This window comes from Labrus mixtus, chromosome 18, assembly GCF_963584025.1.
Source record: "Labrus mixtus chromosome 18, fLabMix1.1, whole genome shotgun sequence".
NCBI lineage: Eukaryota > Metazoa > Chordata > Actinopteri > Labriformes > Labridae > Labrus > Labrus mixtus.
This window is the reverse complement of record NC_083629.1, coordinates 10,088,822-10,107,902: the sequence shown is the minus strand read 5'-3', so window position 1 is coordinate 10,107,902 and position 19,081 is coordinate 10,088,822. Positions and strand designations below refer to the sequence as shown.

Here is a 19,081-nt window from a genome sequence, read left to right as displayed (position 1 = left end):
GGCAGGCTGTTGCCTGCCAGTGTGGCAGATGGTATGCTAAGGTTGACTTGCCAAGGAGAGATCTCACTCAGTTTCAGTGATCAGTGGGTGTTAATCTCCAACCACAATCAGGGTTTCATCAGATCGACATGGCAGATAGGTTTGTGGGGCTGCAATAGCTGCGACCAGTATGCTTTGTGTTCTCCAGAATGCTCAGTTACTCCACATGTATATAATGTCGCAGCCATAATTACTTAAACACACAAATTTTAAGCTTTCTATTTGCAATATAATGAATTGAATAGCTTTTATTTCGGGGAGTTATTGTACACATTGCAAGCGAATGACGTCACGCACAAGGGAACGTTAATTGCCTCTGATGAGCTACACCTGCGCAGCACTAGATATGATGAGATAACCTGCATGATAGCTATAACTGTTAAAACTCATATTTCACCTCTAAAGATGTTTCTGTTTGTCAGTGTTTGCTGGAGGAGACATGCTAGCTGTTTTCAATTAAGTTTGTACGATAACCGACTCAAGTGCTAAAGCTAAGGTGAGTCAGAACTACATAAGAGATGCCTCGTTTTATTCTACACTGGTTACATGAGCTCAGACTTTGTTTGGTTTTCAGATGATTTTTTTTTTTTACGAAAGAATTCTGTTTATATTGAACGTAACGCGGCTGCGCTCGAATATTTTCAATATGAAAAAAACAAAGTAAACGACTCTGTTAAAAAAAAGTAGTTCTGCAATATTAATGTTATATTAGCAAGAGTACGCATCTATAGTAACCATGCTCGGGTGACATGTAGTCCTCAACACCAATAATCATCTCAAGCAACAATCCTCTATGGCTTGATGTAACAAAATTAAAAGCTCTCCTTTTTCTGTCCACTGGAGTGCAACAAAGTGTTTAAGTTGTGCATGGCAGCTGTTTGTAAGAAGTGTCTCTTAAATCCTTATTTCACTCGCGACACAAACGTTTAATTGCGTTTGCTAAAATACAAAAGTCAGGAAAGAGTTTTGCTGCTACTGCTGAAGTGGTATGGCCAGGAGTTTGTAGTGACTTCAATAAATGAGAAATGTTATCTGTTTTGTAAGGCTTTTATAACTGAGTCGTGATATTATACTAAATATTTGTTTAAGTATCATGAGTGTGGTTCCAAAGTGGAGGCAGATGGTTAAGCCATGCATATTGAACTATAACTTAAAGGGGAAATTAGTGAGAATTAAGATATCCTATGCATAGATTTGTTTTCCATTCGCTACATAAGTTATGTAGATTCTTAACATACTCTTGAAAATTTCCCAACACCTATCTTGGTTAATTTCACATCTGTGTATAAAGTGGAAGAGAGCATCATAGCTTTCTCTTAAGTCTTTCTTCATGTTACTGTGCCCCACTTCTGTCAGATAATTGTGTACTCTATTGAGGATATACCTTCCTTTTTTCAAATGCCGGGATATTGAATTCTGTGATTTGTATGACAGCTAATCAGGGACTTGTGGAAAGTCTGGCCAAGGGACCAAGCCTGAGATAAGACACTTGCTTCCCAGCACTGCTTTACCTGTCAATAGTGAATAAAGGCTTTATGAACCTCAGCCGACAGCTGAACTAAATTTCAAAGCACTTTTACCAAGGTGTCATTCACAGATAAAACTTTTATTTATAAAACAATTCCATAAGAAAGGGCCATTCACATTCATTGGTATTCTAGCATTAAAGGCATGGTAAGTTGAGCTGAGCAGGAAAAGAACGTGGTTGTGAATTGCCTTTGTGTAGTACCTAAACATGTACTTTATGCTGCGGCAAACAAACTGTTGTACAAAAATACCGGCTGCATTTATTGCAAACTCCTTCATTGTTTCTAACCTGTACAGTGTCAAGTATGTAGAAGAGAGTACAATAATGTTCCAAAAAGTAGAAAATGTTATATACACAAGACACAGACAAAGGAGGAACACCAGGGTTCAAACATGTTTGCTGTTTAAATCAGTTATTTTCCAGAGCATATACGGGAAATTACAATCTTCAGTAAACCAAAACCAAAGTCCAGGCAGGCTACATTTAAAAATGTGGATGACTCATCAAGCTGTTTTTTATTTTATGTACTAATGGACCAAATCTTTAGCCAATGGCTCAAGCCTGCACTCCAAAAAGTTTTTTTTTTCTAAGACAACCATAATCAAACTATTAATAAATAAAACAGCATCAATTACATTAAAACCTGTACAAATACAAAATATGTCAAATATATAGGCAAACAGTGTACTTTAGTGCACAAAATACAGCAAAAAGGCTTCTTTGCAAAGTCAGCATCCCGCCTGTTTGTTTAGGCTCTCCTCACAAGTCTGACCAGACCCCGGTGACGTTTTGGCTCAATGTTATCAGTCTGTGACAGCCTCAGTGCAGCCTTCTTTTATTCCACTGGAAACAAAATGCTTTTTGTATCGAACAGTGACCTGATGTGTTTGGTTCTGTGAAAACCAAATGAAAATGAATACTTTATTAAGACTGAACTCAAAATTTCCCTCCATGTGTGAGCCTGTTGCATGCTAACTGAGATGCAGCTTGTTTGATGTTGCCAAATACAAAACTAAAAAAACATTTCTTGACTGAATTTGGTGGCCTTCAATGCACTGTAACCTTCCTCCTCTTTAGGGACAGACAGACCAAGGATGTTTCCCCCATTTCTTCAAAGAAAAGGTCAAAAATGTAATAAAAACTGCCAATCAGTATGCGCTGCACGGCAAACTGGGATGGAATACGTCACTCAGAGGGTTTGTTGACAGGAGCCCAGAGAGCTGAGGAGACTGTGGGTAATGCATCAGTGCTTGGTAGATTCATGCAGTCATTATCACTGGGACAGAAGTCACCTCACTTTGCCTTTCTAGGGTGAGAAACTGTATGTCAGCCAATAGGCTTCCATTAAAACCGATCATTTATACCTATCGTTTAGCAGGCAGGTATATGGCTAATCGACATGTTGAGGCACAACTTCACAGCTACCCTCATGAACCCCTTCAATCAGCCACAGGGTTTTCCTTTCTTAAGAAGTAGTCAGCATATCTAACATTAACTGCCATTTACTTGCTACTGTGGTAGAGTATAGTTGTACTCCGTTCTATGAGGAGGTGGTATTTCCAGATTTAGTGGCACAGCTCTCATCTTGGTCATAGAAACAGTCTTCATTCACAACAGAAGTCAGACTTTGGACACTGAACTCTCTCTCCAGCAACGTGTTGAGGTCCACTCCCCCTGAAGGCAGTGCTGTATCCGCCTGGCTGTCCAGTGACCTGCTGTGGGTCTTCATGTTCAAAAGCGCACCCTGACTTCTCCTGAAACTGCTGGGTTTCCTCTTAACAGCACTGAAATGTCCTCGCATCAGTTTGTGCTGGGTCTCCGGAGTGTCCCCCACTCTCTCAGGTTCAACACATGGAGCAAGTGGACATTTGGACACAGCCTCCTCTGACAGTGTTAGTTGGATGAACTGAGCCTCAATAGCGCTAGTAGGGGAAATTATGTCTCCACTGTCCCTCCTTGGTCCCCCCTCGCCAAAGCCATCATCGTCCTCATCACTAAGAATATCAGACTCTTTCACAGCAGAGGTGGAGCGGGGTTGTGAGTTCGATCCAGGTGTCTGAGACACGTTCTGCTGGACTGAGGCGGTATTGAAGTCGGAGGAGGTGCATGGTAGAGGAGCACCAGACGAACTGTGTGTTCCACTGCTCAGGCTTCCCTCATCAGAGTCTGGCCCCAGCTTGACATTCCCAGCCTGCGTGGAGAGATCTCCAAGTGGCTGCTTGCACAACCAGGAAGCCCTGGAGGAACCTGCGAACAAATGCAAGGATGGGAGTCAGAAATGCAATTCTTATCAGAACACAACACTTGCACCACAAGGCCCTTTAGCATCTTGTGACCTAAAAAATAAAGATATCATCATATTCCATCTCATGCATACAAAGCATTACGCAGTTTATGATTTTTAAAGCACAAACAAACTAAAATGATAAACACTCCCATGCCCTATGTGGAGATGTTTTTATGGGAAATGTTCCTAGTAATTAGTGCTTGATAGTTAGAATAAGTTTCAACCAAGGTCTAAGATCTTTTTTCAAAATATTTTTTTATCAAAATGAATGTTCACCTAGCCGGGCAGAGGAGGGCAGGGTGCTGCGCAGGGGGGCCAGACGCTCCTTGCAGCCCCTCTCCAGCGTGCCCTCGCTCCTCATGTTTCTCCTCACGTTCTCTCGGAGGATGGAGCGGATCACCTTGATGATGTTGACCTTGCTCTCAGGCACACTGAGGAGGACACAGAAGAGGTACCATAGTAACATGAGCACAGGGTATGATGAACTTGATTTCAATGGCTAAATATAGAATAAGGGGGTTGGCGAGAGAGTCCCATTATGTCCCTGGTGAAAAGGGTAATTAAATTCATTAGGACGGATCCCAATTTCATGCTGCTATGAGAATGACCAATTTGGTTACAGGCTTTAGTCTCACCAGTATTCCCTTGTAGACAGTTTTAATACACATAAATGCTAAAACAAGAAAAACATATATAACATCCATTGGAAGACATCGCAAGCTGATAACTACTAACTTATGTATTATTGGGGGACCATACTTAAAAAACTAAGATCTTTACTTTGTGGACAAAATGAGAAGTTTGATTTTAGGGCAGAGACAACATGATGACAGAGGTCTCATTGGCTATACCACCACAACCATCAACATATTTCTAAAGCAATGCACAAGGACTTGAAACTTGACCATTTACAAAACCAATGTGTAAAAACATGAGTTTCAGATGTTCATTAAATAATTGAAGAGGTTTTGGCAGATATTTTTCGGAGCCAGACTTCCTGTTTCCCATTCTCTTAAATCTTAATGCTCAGCCAACAAACAGGCTGACTGCAGCAGCCATATTTATAACAGACAAACAAGCAGATGGGCAATCATGTTGTAATTAGACATACTGCTTGAATTTATAATTATCAATACTTGAACATCTATCACATTTCTGGTTCGAATATGATCAACCCTATAAGCCATAGTTGTGCGCTCAATAAGGCCAATTCAATTGCTATTAACCCTGATGCATGCTCACTTTTGTGGTTGAACTTCTTTTCGATGATCTGATTCAAACTTTGGCTTGTTAAAAACCTTCACCCTCACACTGCTCTGCACTTCTCTACCTGTCAGACTCAAGTGTTGCCATATTATAAAAAATTCAGTTTTTTCTTGTGTGTGCAAAGTTATCAGTACCAACATAACAGTGATGCACACTATGATTGTTTTATTCACTAGATACATAAAAACAACAATGGTATGCACACCTGAGGGTCAGAAAAGCTAAAGTGTAATGAGCAGAAATGTTACTCCATTGCTCACTGAACCGTAATGAAAGATATTGCAAATTTTAATGATGTTGTCTTCCTCTGATAATATACAAAATGTTTAGTCCATTCCATGCAACCTCTTTTCACAGTTTTGTTAATAATTTAGTCAGAGCTCTACCCGCTGGGGGATTGCGCTCAATTGCAGGGGGCTGCATATCAATCTGACTGTTACTGTTGATATATTGTTGATATAAACAGTTCTGTGATGCGCTAATAAAATAATATTCTAAAGTTAAAAACAAATATGGCTTAAACTCCAAAGATATTGTCATTTTAAAACATCCTTAAGAAATACCTTGTTTCTGTTTATACTCAATAATGACTTTGAAATCCATAAATGCATACCAGAATAAACCGGCACTGATTCCACCTGAAAGTTTAATCTCTGACCTGCTGTACAGCTGGAAGACGGTCTCAGGTCTGCCTTCAACTTCAGACCTGGAATGAATCAGCTCCCAGATGCAGCTGCTTTCTGTGCCTGTTCCTGTGAGAGCCAGAAAATAAAGGAGACTTTTAATCACACAGACCAAATATGGTTTATGGTTTCACAAAGCAATAAGGAAGGAGGGAGCGGAACAAAAATGCCAGAAGAGGTGTGTGAGTGTGTGTGTGTGTGTGTGTGTAGGGAAATTGGAAGGGGGATAAAGAACAAAAAGATTTAGTGGATGTACTTTGTGAGTGATTTAGGGGGGATAATGTGGCAGTGTGGCCTTTTACCTGCAGTATTTCCAAGTCTAACCTGCAGCGCAGAGAGCGGGATGAGCCATCGGAACTTAAAGGGATCTGAATCTCCATGAGAATGTGCTGATCGAGGGTTGGTCTGTTCATCACATAGAGAATGTCACAATGAAGAAAAGGGAAACAATTCAACTTTGTACCCCAAAGACAGTTTGTTGTGTGTGAGAGTAAATGAGTGCAGCAGACACGATGCTTACCATTTTCTTCTTAAGCTTGTTGTTTTCCCTGTAGACCAGTATCACTGCTTTCTTGAACACTAGTGAGAGAGAGCACATCAGCGTCTTAGTTTTGACTGCAAATGCCTCTTGGGGAAAGCCGACTGAAGGAGCTCAACCCACAGAAGCATTTTAGTTTCCAGCTTGAAGCCTGAAAGCACATATCAGCGCTACAGCGATGGATATTGAAATGCACTGAGCTCTGTTTGAGTACTGCAGACACAGTTACGTGCAGCTGTACAGTAAACCCAATACACTTTCTGTGTTCCCATCATTTTTTTTGTCCTTTAGACATCCCCAAAAAAAATATTCAATTTAAAAAATGTTCTTGCATTAGGTTGTCTGGTCTTAACAGGCTGTAGGCACAAACAATATGTGGAGAATAATAAACCGAGCCAGCATGTTAATGACCAGAATGCTTTGGAGTCTGGCAGTTTGGGGGGGGGGGGGGTGTTAGTTGGGAAATGTCAGGAGCTCGTTTTCACATAAATGTTAAATGTTAAATCTATGGTGGCAGCGACTTACCAAACACAGTCATTTCAGGGTCTTTTCTCATGCGACCCAACGATGGATGCGGGTTGAGCCAAATGGTTGAGGAATGCATGAGAAACTCTCCCATAGAGATCTCTGTGACCTGGAAGACCAACACAGAATCTGATTTATGAGACAGCAGGGCCACAAGGAGAACAAACAACAAACAAGACGTTTGGCATTTCGCTGCATGAGATACATTTAAAATGTCTATGAAGGGAGTTCCACAGACACTACAAACTAGTGTTTGCGTAAAGACTTAAGCTGATTTGAAAGGCAGCATTTAACTGTGTTTATCACCATCTGAGGAATGTATGAATATGTGAAAACATACAGTACTCCAGACAACATTATTTAGCATTCACTTTGAATATTCATACTGCAGTGGCTACCAACTAAATATTCCATCAGTCAATCCCTGGAGGCGGTGCACAGGAGGCAGTGTAAACAACATGAGCTAAACAGATCCTCTCTGATGTACTGATGGTTAACCAGTCTGATTGTGTCACGCGTTTATTTGTATGTTGTGACAGATGTTGTGTTATACTCAGTGTACAACTGTCGCCTAGGTTACTCTAAATATACCTTCTTCCCTTGATGAGGGGAAATCTGAATCTGAAATGAGCATCTACCTCTTTATCGTGTCCACTCTGCTCAGCAACTAGCTGATCAAACACGGAGCCGTAATCCTCATAAATCTTCTGCATCTCATTGATGTGGCTGGCTACCTTCTCCATAGCTTTGAGAGCCTCTGCAGGGACGAGAACAGGGTTGAAGTGTTAACAGAGATCAATTCTTGATTGTATATGAGAGTGCTTTGCATTACAGTAGCAGATTTGATTTGTGTAGGATGTGTGTATTATAGATGAGAAAAGCCGGCAGCACTCATGCCAAGATGAGATCTGTCATGTTGTCACTCATGATAGCATGACAACATGACAGAAACGAAGAGTGTGAACATATCGTTTATATTTATAACAAACCCGCCCTGTGTGTGTGTGTGTGTGTGTGTGTGTTAGCATGTGCATGTAGGTCTGTAGATGCACTACTCTTCCCACCTGTGAGGTGATAGTGCTCTTCACTGTCAGCGTCTGTGAGAGAGACCAGCTCCCTGAGCAGCAGGGGGTACTTGAGCACCCTCTGCACCGGTTTTATTAGGTAGGACTCCAGGGTGGATGAGTGCTGCTTGGTGGGGTTCCTCGCATCCAGGAATTCTTTAAAGGCTTGATCCGTCTTAGCTGGCAAAACACACATGTAGAATAATATGAATCTTTCAGCAGTTTCCTGTCCTTGGTATGAGTGTTTGTGCCTGCTGGTTTACTCTTGTGATGTAATGCATTAATACAAGAAAAATATATGGCTATTCTGTAAGCTGAACTCTGGTCAGATATACTCCTATGCCGATCAGTGCAGAATCCTGGTGCAATAAGCTCTCTCCAGCAGGGGGTAGTGTAGGCTTCATCTCACCCCTACCATGACCAGTGCAGTATTAAAGTGTACACATGAATCCATTGTAAAGAGCAAAACTCTTCAGAGTATTATAAAACATTGAAGACAAGGTGTTTTCTCACAGCAAAGGTGTAATAAAATGTAGATGTACTGTGACGAGTTACTATAAAAATAATACTTTCTTTACAACATGGGGAAATAGTCAAGTTGGGACTCCTTATACTGAAGCCAGTGTGAAATCAGAACAAGCCTTCTGTAAAGGTGATGACATTTTCCCTCAGCAGCATACTTCCGTGGCGCTTACCAAGGGGGGCCATTAGAGTATTAATTATAGCACTCCCATCCTCAGACAGGCAGCAGCATCGACACCTCCCAGAGTAATTGGCAGGCAATTAACCAGTCGACAAATAAACAGAGAAACTAAGGCAACCCAGGGCCCTTGGCATGATGGGAAAGGGTGGGGGTAATGAAGATGGCAGAGATGGGAATATAATTACTTAAAGGATTCACAAACACCCACAGATTTTTTTTTTTTTTTTTTTTTACTGTGTCCTTGGACGAGGCTGCACTGGATGTTCTGTGTCATGCTGAGCCAACCAACTATCCACTCAGTGTGTGCACTGAGCAACTGTCTGCTTGTTATTACTACTAGTATCCTTATCTGCACTGTGCAATTATTGTTCAAATATTACTTTATGTGCACCCACTGTAATATAGTACACCCCTCCATTTAAAGCTTGACTCTTAAGAGTAGTGTGTGTGTGTGTGTGTGTGTGTGTGTGTGTGTGTATTGCATCCTTTCCCTTCATCCATGTATTTTGAGCCATTTAGCCCAGTGCTGGCCCTGCCCACAGACTAAAGGACTTCAGAAAAACAACTGAGCCAAGATCTGTCTGAAAGGACAGTTAAGACAATAGTATATATTGTCTTAACTGTAATATATATATATATATATATATATATATAATGTACATCATCATGATTAAAAATGAGATGTGGTTTAATAGAGATGAATAGAGTTGAGTCTTTGACAGGATAGTTGAGTTACTGTTGTATTACAGGTTTAGATGTTTCAAAGTAGCAGCCACATAAGTGAAAGGAAGGTTGTCTTCAAAGGCTTGTTGTTTGTTAAAGATCTTTTTATAGCTGGTTGTTGAAATAATATATCATTAAACATGATTTTCTTAGTCTTGTAAAATATTTAACAATGCAGAGTACTCTTTCCTACACTAGTGTGCTTTCATAACCACATTTCACTTTCCTCTCGGTAATTCTGACCCATCACAGACTTTTCAGAGTTTTTCCTCCCTCTAATCCTATTAAAAATCCATCCCACTGCTTACTTCAAGGAATATCCCACACAATTTTAGTAATGGGGCAGATTTAAGCGGCACAGGGGGGCAATTTACCCACCCCAAATCCCCCCAAATGTCTACAAAGAAGGCAATCCCTTTACACTTCTCTCTGTACTGGGCAGCGTTCCCAAATAGTGGCAGAAAGGCCGACGTCTTAGCAGGTATAAATCACCTTTAAAATGTCTACTCTGTCGCGTGCTGAGGAAGACGCAAGGAATTATGAGGGCTCTCGGGTTTTCACGGTCGCATATTTGCTGCTAGTGGACAAGGTTATCCAAAGCCTGAGTATTAATGAATGCATGTGTTTGTTTTAACTTGATGTGCTCGTAATCTAGCTAACAGATTAGGATGTGTAGATTCCATGAATCAAAACAGAAAATGTGTGCTTCTAACCAACTCTAATGTTTGTTATACATGCTTGAGCGTGATATATTCGAGATGGAACAGGGCTTTCAGAAATCTGGGAATGCATCACACATTGCAGTTTTAGACACTGACTCACTCTGGGACATTTACTTTTGTACAAAATTGATTCGCTTCCCAAGAGAAAAGGTCAAACATTCAATAGTCAGTAGCTGTGAGGTATCTCTGATGCAACATGAGTGCAAGAATGCTCGAGACACTCTGCGTTAGTATGGGTTTGCAGATGAATGTATTGCATGCCTGTTCTCTATCTTTCTTCTTGCAGTGGGTATGTGTTTATGCCTGACATGCACTCTTTATTTGATCAGGTGTGTGATGTACCTCTCTCCAGGACCTTCTGGACCTTGATGTGGTTGGCACAGAAGCCGCTATAGAGCTTGAAGTGGTCAGCGTAGTAGAGGAACGACCCCCCGAGAGAAAACAGCAGCTTCTGTAAACAGAGAGGGTGTGAGAGGAAGAAAAACAAAAGACAGGGACTGAGTGTCACACACAGATGGAGGGAAAGTGATGCTTCACAAAGCCCAGTGAGTACAGAGAGAGAGAGGATGAAAGAGTGCGAACACGGGAAGTCGTGACCAGACCACTTTCACCCCCACCTCTTGGGAGACTATTCATACCCCCCCTCCCCTCCCCTCCCCCCCCTCTCCCTCTTGCCTAACCTCTTGAGTGCACTAGCTTTCAGCAGCTCACAATCCAAGCAGTGAAGCGCCGCCTCGATCAATAGACCCCACACCTTGTCATGTCACGCCTGTAAATCAGACGTGCTCCTGTTGCACTACCTGAAATATTTATAAACCTCACAAAAAGATCATGCCTTTCTTTGGCATAGCTGCTAAAATCACCTGGTTTGAAAATGATGTTGTTCTGCATGCTCTCATGGAATCTACACCAGATCTTTGGACAGTTAATCAATGGTGGGTTATGTTGCCCTGTACGTGTCTGACCTTGAACTGTGACGGGGTCTCCAAGGTGTTGAAATTGGGTGAGGAGGCAATCCTCTCCTCCAGGGTCTGTAGGAAGACCCTCTGGAAGTCCAACATCTCTGGCAGGCTGCCAAACAGACTCTCCATCTGAGGAGGAGAACAGGAGTAGTAGGTCAATGCATCAATGGGGAGCAGAAAGAATTATGGGAAGGCGATGAACAGGGATGTATGAGTGTAATATTGGGGTGATTGTTGTAAAAGGAGGAAGAGGAGAGTGAAATAATATGAGGCAACAAGAAAGACAAAACACAAGGTAGCTCATCAGTGTGTACACTCTGATGGCTCCATCTCAGACAAAGGCACGTGGGGACAAGCTCCAGTGCTACAAATACAGCACACACCAATACAAAACCCGTAGTGCCTGATGCACTCTCCAACACATAAACCCAGAGTAATGCTTCCCTTCATTAAAAGTAATTTGAGGACTTACATGCCCATGTCCATTTTGTGTCTGAACACGTCCCCGCTGTCCCTTAATAGCCTTTTAATTTGCCCCAGTGCTCAGTGGCCTATCGACTAGTGCATCGCTCTGTGTTTGAGGTCATGCCTGGCTCAGAGCTGCACACAGCGCTGGGCACTGCAAAGCAGGTGATCAGCATGCCACTGCTACCACTATATGTTGTCACAGAAATGCCCGATCACAGCTAATTGAAGTGCTTTCCAAACAAAGATAAACTCTGTTGGTGCAAAGAAGTTATTCAACAACTACTCTGTAGTGCGTGAATCTTAAGTGAATGCTAAGAGGGTGGGTTTACTCTTAAGCCAGCCTCTATCGGTATTTCCCAGTGGGATTGTAGAAGGTCAGTGTAGGGGAATGCTAATTTGTCCTCTAGCTAGTCACTGTGGTAATGAGGGAGATATGGCCGAGCAGAGTTCATCGACGTCACCTCTGGGTAATAAACACTCAATGAATTTCACGTTTCAGACAGCCTCCACACCTCCCAGGACACGCCTCTGGATACTACACCTCTCATTCGCTTTAGCATACACACTTATAAACACACATTACGTTCACATGCTGCTTACCTCGTCCAGTGTGAGGAAGGTTTCATTCTGCAGGGGTTTCAGGTAGATCTCGAACAAACAGGACAAGTCCTGCAAACATAGAGTCCAGAATAATGTCAGTGAGAAGGAATCAAAGAGCAAAAATAAACATTTTCTATTAACCTGTCTGTTTTTTTTTTTTTACAAGCGCATTCATCAGCAGATCACTGCTTATTTCTCCTATCTCCCTCCCTTAGTCCCTCCCCTCATTCCTCCATCTTCTCCCCTCCCACCCCCCTCCTCACTACTTTAATGTGGCTGTAGCTTGTCTTGGTATCAGTGGGGATATTCTCATTAGGTTGATTTATGTGCTTCCTCCTCCTCCCCATCCCCTCCCCAAGCTGCCTCAGCCGCTAGTGGTGCATGGACACGGTAGAGCAGGTCTGCATCAAGGCATTGTGGGAAGACAATCTCCTTCCTCAATTACAAATTTACGACAGTATGAAGCAGAGGGGTGCACGGGTGAGGGGACTTAATGAAAAATGAGGAGAAGAAGAACAGAGGGATAAAATGCCAGCAAAGACAAGAGTATAAGAGTAAAGACAATCATGGATGCGTCTCCCTAATGTGCGTCAGGGAGGAAAAGGTCGTATTGGAAAACATGAGGAAGTCAAAATGATTGGGCGGGAGGAAGATAAATAAGGCTAGACAGGAGGAGGAGATCCGACTGTCACAGGAAACAGATTCTCATCAATTTATATTCTTACATTCTTATGTTCTATATATCCCCTCGGTTAATTATGTAATGTTGAGGGGCGCTGGTGGCGGATTGGTTAGTGCGCGCACCCCATGTATGGACGCTATAGTCCTCCAAGCAGGCGGCCCAGGTTCGAGTCCAACCTGTGGCTCCTTTCCCGCATGTCACTGCCCACTCTCTCTCCCTGATTTCCAGCTCTATCCACTGTCCTATCTCTCCTTTAAAAGGCTCAAAAAGCCCAAAAATAAATCTTAAAACAAATGTCTGCATGCTAGCTGGAACCAGCAGCCTGTTGACTAATAAAACAGACTGACAACAAGGCCAAACAGCCAGCCTTGCCATGTCAGATCCATCTGAGAATTACTGATTTTGCCTTTTTTTAATCAGATCATTTGTTATTTGTACAGAAACAGAAGTGTAAAAACAACAATAAGTTATGTGCTACATAAACATTTTGTACACTGGGAACATTAACGTCCTGTGTCTCTATTGGTCCCTGTCAAAACAAAGTCATTCTAAAAACAACATTCCATTATTCTAATACTTTACTTTTTGAATAGATTAAACATGATGTAGCCAGTTTAATAGCAACATGAGATTGTGTTACCTCAGACAAAGCAGACAGGCTTGGCTAAGCTGATAGGCTAATCTATCAGGCTGAGACTCCCACTCCATATTTACCGTAAAGACATGAGAGGGGTCTGAGTTTTCTTCTCAAACAAGATACACCAAAAAATCCTAGATATATATATAAACATCTTAAATTGGTAGTGGATCTAGGTTGCTGTCAGTAATAGTGCTTATTACTTTAGATGATAATGTGGAGAAGTCAGCAAGAGTCAGTTTCAAAAGTGTTTTTTGTCTTGTTAAATAAATAAAAAAAGAAAATAGAAAAATGGGAAATTGAATCTCGGGGAAAAATGAGAACAATTTAAATTAAATATTCATTTAAGCATTTTAAGAAACTCTCCTATGATAGAAGCTTCGTGGTCTCACCTTCACATACGACTTCTCTGTGTCCACCAGCTCCTGGATGACCTTGCGTAACCTCTCAGTGGCACTCAAATGCTTTGGGCAAGGTCTGAGCAGGGTGGCCTCTCCTGTTGCACCACTTCCCTGTCTCCCTGGAGGATCCTTGGAGTCATCCATCAAACCCGCGGGTCCTTCCTGGAACGACTGGTAGAGAGTGCACACTGTATCCACGCTCTGTAGGGGGCAACAGAGAGAGAGAGAAAAAGATTATTTAAGTGGGTATTACCAAGCTTTATTACAGCCAGTACATGACGGGATCTTCCCACATACATCTTCTCAAATCAAAATTCTCTTTGACCTCCTTTATTTAACATCCACCACTAATGATTTCAACTCCATTGCTGTAGGAAATAATGATGTATATAATTCTTTGCTGTACATGGACACTGATTCCACTGGGTTTAGGTAATAGTGTTATGGAGACTTAGTTATGCGCTCCGTGCTAATTGGCTTTGCATCAAAGACTTTACGCTGCATCTGGAAGACTAACTGGATATCCCAGCAGATAACATTACATCACATCACATTACATTCTTCTTCTTAATCCATTATGGACTGTTATGCAGCATTGTGTCACATCAATTGTAGAAAATTGGACATGTCAGAAGATCCCAAGTGCTCTTCTATTACCTTGTATTAGTAGCATTGGGAGAAGGGTAAAGAAGCATCTCATTAACTCAACATATGCTCCCTCCGTTTGCTCAGATACATTCAGAAAAGTTGAATTTTTCCCCCCTTCCTCCTTTGTACTTCCTTTATAGTTGTAAAAACACAAAGAACTTAGTGTCACAACATTTACAGGTGTTCAACGGAAACACATCAGCCGCTTAACTTTCCATAGGACTCTATAGCCTGAGGTAGGAAGTTTAACATCAGTAGTATGCAGCACACTGCAAAGTCTAGCCTGTGGCAGGTAAGATTTTGTAATCTGTGAGCAACTCGGGAAGAAGATGAACAATTACCAGCCTCTGTCTTCTATTCCCTGAGAGAGAAAAAAGCCTCCTCCTCCTTCTCTCTTTGTACCACTGTGTATGCCGAAGTGAAGTATGTGCTTTTCAGGCACTAAGGTATGTGTGTGGACTCTTCATCAAAATCTTACATGACAAGATATCCAACAAGCACAACACTTTGTCAACTGCACCTATCTTCACTTGTGTGAAAGTGCTCGGGAAATCAATTATGATGTGATGTCAGCCTCCCTCATTCCAAGTAAATGACACGGCGTAGCATTATAATCTAAGGTCAGTCACTAGAATCAGCAGAGGCTGATAAGCGAGATGTAATAGCAGGTTCCAGCCCGCTTCACAGCAACACAGCACAGTGGGAAGGCTACCACGCCTGGCAAAACAGCTGCTCAGCACTCTGCCTTTCTCTCTGTGTGTGTGTGTGTGTGTCTCTTTGTGTGTCGCATGAGCAAGCATTCTAGTGCAGCTCATGACTAAAATCTAAACAGCAACACACATGGATCGATAAACACTACATTCTGACACTGCAGGTATTAATACCCACACATACACTTTCCGAGCAGTGTGTGTGAGAGCTTGTCTGAGTCATTCTGCTCTGGAACCGTGAGCTACCAATAACCCCGCCTGCCATCCACATCCAGGGAGGCCGCAGACAATCAAGACTTCCATTAATAGGCCTGCGACTCATCAGCTAGCTCATTATAGCACGGTCACTCCAGAGACGGCCCTTCAATGCTGCAATATAGACTGTGTGAGAATGACAGGCTGGAAGAGGGAGGGAGCGAGAGAGAGATAGAAAAGGGAATCTTCCTCTCCGTGTCCTCTATGTATGTCTGGGCTAAGCTTCTTTCAAGTGATCCACCGCCCACAGCGGCGCTCCACTTTGCAGCTCTTTGAATGTGGGATGATAATTATAAAGGGACTTAATGTCTCCCTCTGCGCTGGTGGAGGGACCAACGTTGGAGAGCGCGAAACACACACACACACACACACACACTGCATATGGACATACCTGCTCATATTTAAAAAAAACACACTGTCAGGGTTGACGTTGGGCTTTGTATTCCATTAATAATCAAAATAAGTCTACAGCCAAACTACAGTAGCAGCTATTTTAGGCTGTATTCAGGCACAGCAGTGTTCTGAGCTTAAAGTCAATATTAATATTACTACACACTCACACACTGCAACAATAGCAACATGCTGTGCTGGTTAAATGTTAACTATGTCATTAAGTTTAGCTCATTGTGTTTGCTAACAATTGGAAATGAACACTAACCACAGCTTTTTCTCCTAATGAATACGACTCTAAACGAACTTTCATTGCCAAATTTATTTCCCAGATCCATTTCAATGCTCAGCTCAGGGTTGAAGAATGTTATACTACAATAGTGCCCTGATTAGAGCAAATTTAATAGATAGGGCAAATGGGGAAAAAAAACCAAACAGTTCAGCAAACATTCATTCTGATGATGATGTCAACATCCATGTAGCACGCGAACACTTTTTGAGAGTAACTCATTTACAAGGAGTCCTAGAGACTATCACCTATGTATTGACACCAACTCACACAAATTTCCAATAAAAATGACAAAGTGGCTTCTGACGCAATTCATGCTGCCAAAAAACTCAGCGTCAGTCAGCCTTAATTCACTGAAACACACTGGGGAAACTCCATATTGCGGACAGGCAGGCAGACAGGGGGGCTGTCTGCCTGAAGGAAACCTAGAGGTTAAAGGATATCAGAGTGACATATTCATCAAATAGCCCGCTGGTAGCTCCAGACAGGGGGAGTATCCTTGTGGAGACTGATAACAGTCATATCTGCCATTTATTTCAGCTACAGGCATCCAGAGGAAAGGGTCAGGCCTGCCAGGGTCGTTAGAAATGTGTGTGAATTTCTGTGTCTGTGTGTGCGCATTGAACCACACCACTACTCAAGCACTGGGTTAATTCTCATCACACTCATGCACTGACAGGATAAAGGCTCATGTTCATCCCACAAAAATAACAAGGAGAAGATAAAGAGTTACGAGGGTAAAGAGAAATGCTTGATTGTATGCTGGACAACATGCACACATGGAAAGCCACTCTCACCCCAAGGAGAGATTGTAACTACTGATTTCATCAAGACTAAATGGCAGACACCTGCATTGGAGCATGACAAGAGATGCTCACAAGGAGAGAAGAAAATGAAGCAGAGTAGGAGGGGACCCACACACCATCATGACTAAGGAATTGAGATTGCCCCACTACAACCCCAGCAAAACAAGCCGACAGCTAGCCCAAATAACCAATTAAGAGCCGAGGAGAGGAGCCAGCAGAGGCGGGAGAAAAACCAGAGAGCGCCAGGGAACTGAGTGGATTTGACAGCGCTGCTGTGAATTCCTATTCTGTTCCTCGCTGACAGCTGACAGCTCTGGATCATGTTTCTACCTCTCCTAGCCATGAATGTCCTTTAGTCAATTTAGAAAGAGGTCCGTGTCGACCTAAAGGTAAAAAGAAAAATGAAATCAAGCGAGAGGCTGTTGAGACATTTTGTCACTGTCTACTTGGTTCACCACTGACAACGTACAGAAGTGTTTTATTTCATTGGAAGCCAACAGCCATTCACACATGTGCCGGACATGATTTCCGCTTGCAGATGGTTTCTGCGCAAAATGTGTTAAACCTTCAACGTAAAGTTGTTAAAAATATTGACACATTTGCATTTCAAACTGGCAAAAAAAAATAATCATGACACCAAGCTAATCCTATGTGAGAACTTAAACCGTCTCTCACATCGTCAATATTAATCTAAAGCGCCTCTTTAGACCCGCTCTCTTCCAGAAGCAGTGATACTCAAATTCACAGAAGAGTGCTGATGACTTTCTATCATCTCTCCTGATGAGGCCCATTCAAAAACTGCACTAAATATTACAGCATAGACATCTATAAATACCAGCTTGCTCTCCATATCCAGTGCTCACCATGAACAGCAGTCTGTAAAGCAGTCTCCACGCTGCTGTTGCCTGCCGTTGTGTCCTCCGGGCCAGTGAGCAGCCTTTCCTACGCAGCCGGCCTCCCCTCGATGTCGGCATGATGGCTCCAGAAATGGAGTGCGGTTACACGACTTGATTCAACCGGAGAAAATAGTAGTGAGAGCTTGAAAGCTGGCTTCACCGTCTTGGAGATCTCTTGAGTCTCGTCCCATCCACTTGTAATTTACATCTACAGGTCGGTCATCCCCTCATCGGGTTACTCACCGACGTCTTCCTGCTTTCTCATTAGTGTCCACTGCTGCCCGTCTCTCTGCAAGGCCTCGAGTCAGGAGTCTCAGTCTTGAGTACACCTATGTCTCTGAGACGGAGTGAACTTTGATTTGGATTGAGTCATTGATCGTGCACACTGCCATTCTGTGAGAGTAGGCAGAGAAAAAAGTGCTTGCTGCAGGCTTGTTTTGCATATCAATCAGGTGGACAGTCTGGCCACTCAGTTTGTGCAAACATAGGGGATTCTTCACCCAGTAACTGTCCTCTCTCACTGTTTGTCCCTTTCCATTAGCGCTGGTTTTCCAACACCTCTATGTTACATCCTACAATTCCTTTTACTTCCTTCTCCCATCCATGTCTAAATGTACCCATTTCTTCCTCCTCTTCCTCTAGTTATTCCCCTCCTTTCTGGCTCCATGTGACCTCAGTGTAATTTCCAGAGGGCTGAATGGAGGGGCTGCGGACTGTATCAGTGTCCAGTCTCTCAATAGGCACAATGCAGACTGTTCTGGCTTGTTACCTCCACACACAGAGGAATGGCTGACTCAAAAATGGGAGGCTGTAATTCTGTGGGGATAACGGGGCAGGAATGTTAACTATGGTGTAACATGTATCGTACACTGCCAAAGGAATTCTCATGCAAAATGAATAAACAGATGATCGCTCTGCCCATTGAAAACTTCACTTGTTTTTTCCAAACTGTCTTTGGAAGGACTCAATTCAGGAGCCCTTCCTTCTCTGGGAAGGCAATTAAGGCATAATGAATTGCTATTTTCTTGTCAGAATCCTATAAGATGAAAATGAAGTGTCATGGTGTTCGCCAAGGTCCCCTTTGAGTGTTCCTTTATCTCCCCACCTAATTTAAGGGAGACGACAGCCGAATCAAGGGGGGGGGGGGGGAAGAGATTGGGAGAAACATGCAACCACTGTCCCCAGCTGGACATGAGCCAAGGCTGTTGCAGTTCATGGTCCTGGGCCATCATCCCCAAGTCAGCAGGGCATACTCCCAG

At 42.6% G+C, this 19,081-nt stretch overlaps 1 protein-coding gene across 4 annotated transcripts in view; it reads right to left on the bottom strand.

The window, feature by feature from the left end:
• Window positions 1–1,626: 1,626 nt before the first annotated feature.
• tiam2a (TIAM Rac1 associated GEF 2a) overlaps window positions 1,627–19,081 on the bottom strand; it is a 71,966-nt gene continuing 54,511 nt past the window's right edge. For all 4 annotated transcript variants that reach the window (XM_061062362.1, XM_061062364.1, XM_061062363.1 and 1 more), the window contains 12 exons: window positions 13,820–14,029; window positions 12,109–12,177; window positions 11,044–11,169; window positions 10,421–10,529; window positions 7,931–8,110; window positions 7,505–7,623; window positions 6,867–6,975; window positions 6,324–6,382; window positions 6,106–6,208; window positions 5,779–5,872; window positions 4,131–4,285; window positions 1,627–3,814 (listed from right to left, as the gene is read on the bottom strand). In XM_061062362.1, the coding sequence (XP_060918345.1) occupies window positions 3,108–3,814; window positions 4,131–4,285; window positions 5,779–5,872; window positions 6,106–6,208; window positions 6,324–6,382; window positions 6,867–6,975; window positions 7,505–7,623; window positions 7,931–8,110; window positions 10,421–10,529; window positions 11,044–11,169; window positions 12,109–12,177; window positions 13,820–14,029 (2,040 nt within the window). In that variant the 3' untranslated portion in view covers window positions 1,627–3,107. The remainder of the gene's footprint in view (window positions 3,815–4,130; window positions 4,286–5,778; window positions 5,873–6,105; window positions 6,209–6,323; window positions 6,383–6,866; window positions 6,976–7,504; window positions 7,624–7,930; window positions 8,111–10,420; window positions 10,530–11,043; window positions 11,170–12,108; window positions 12,178–13,819; window positions 14,030–19,081) is intronic.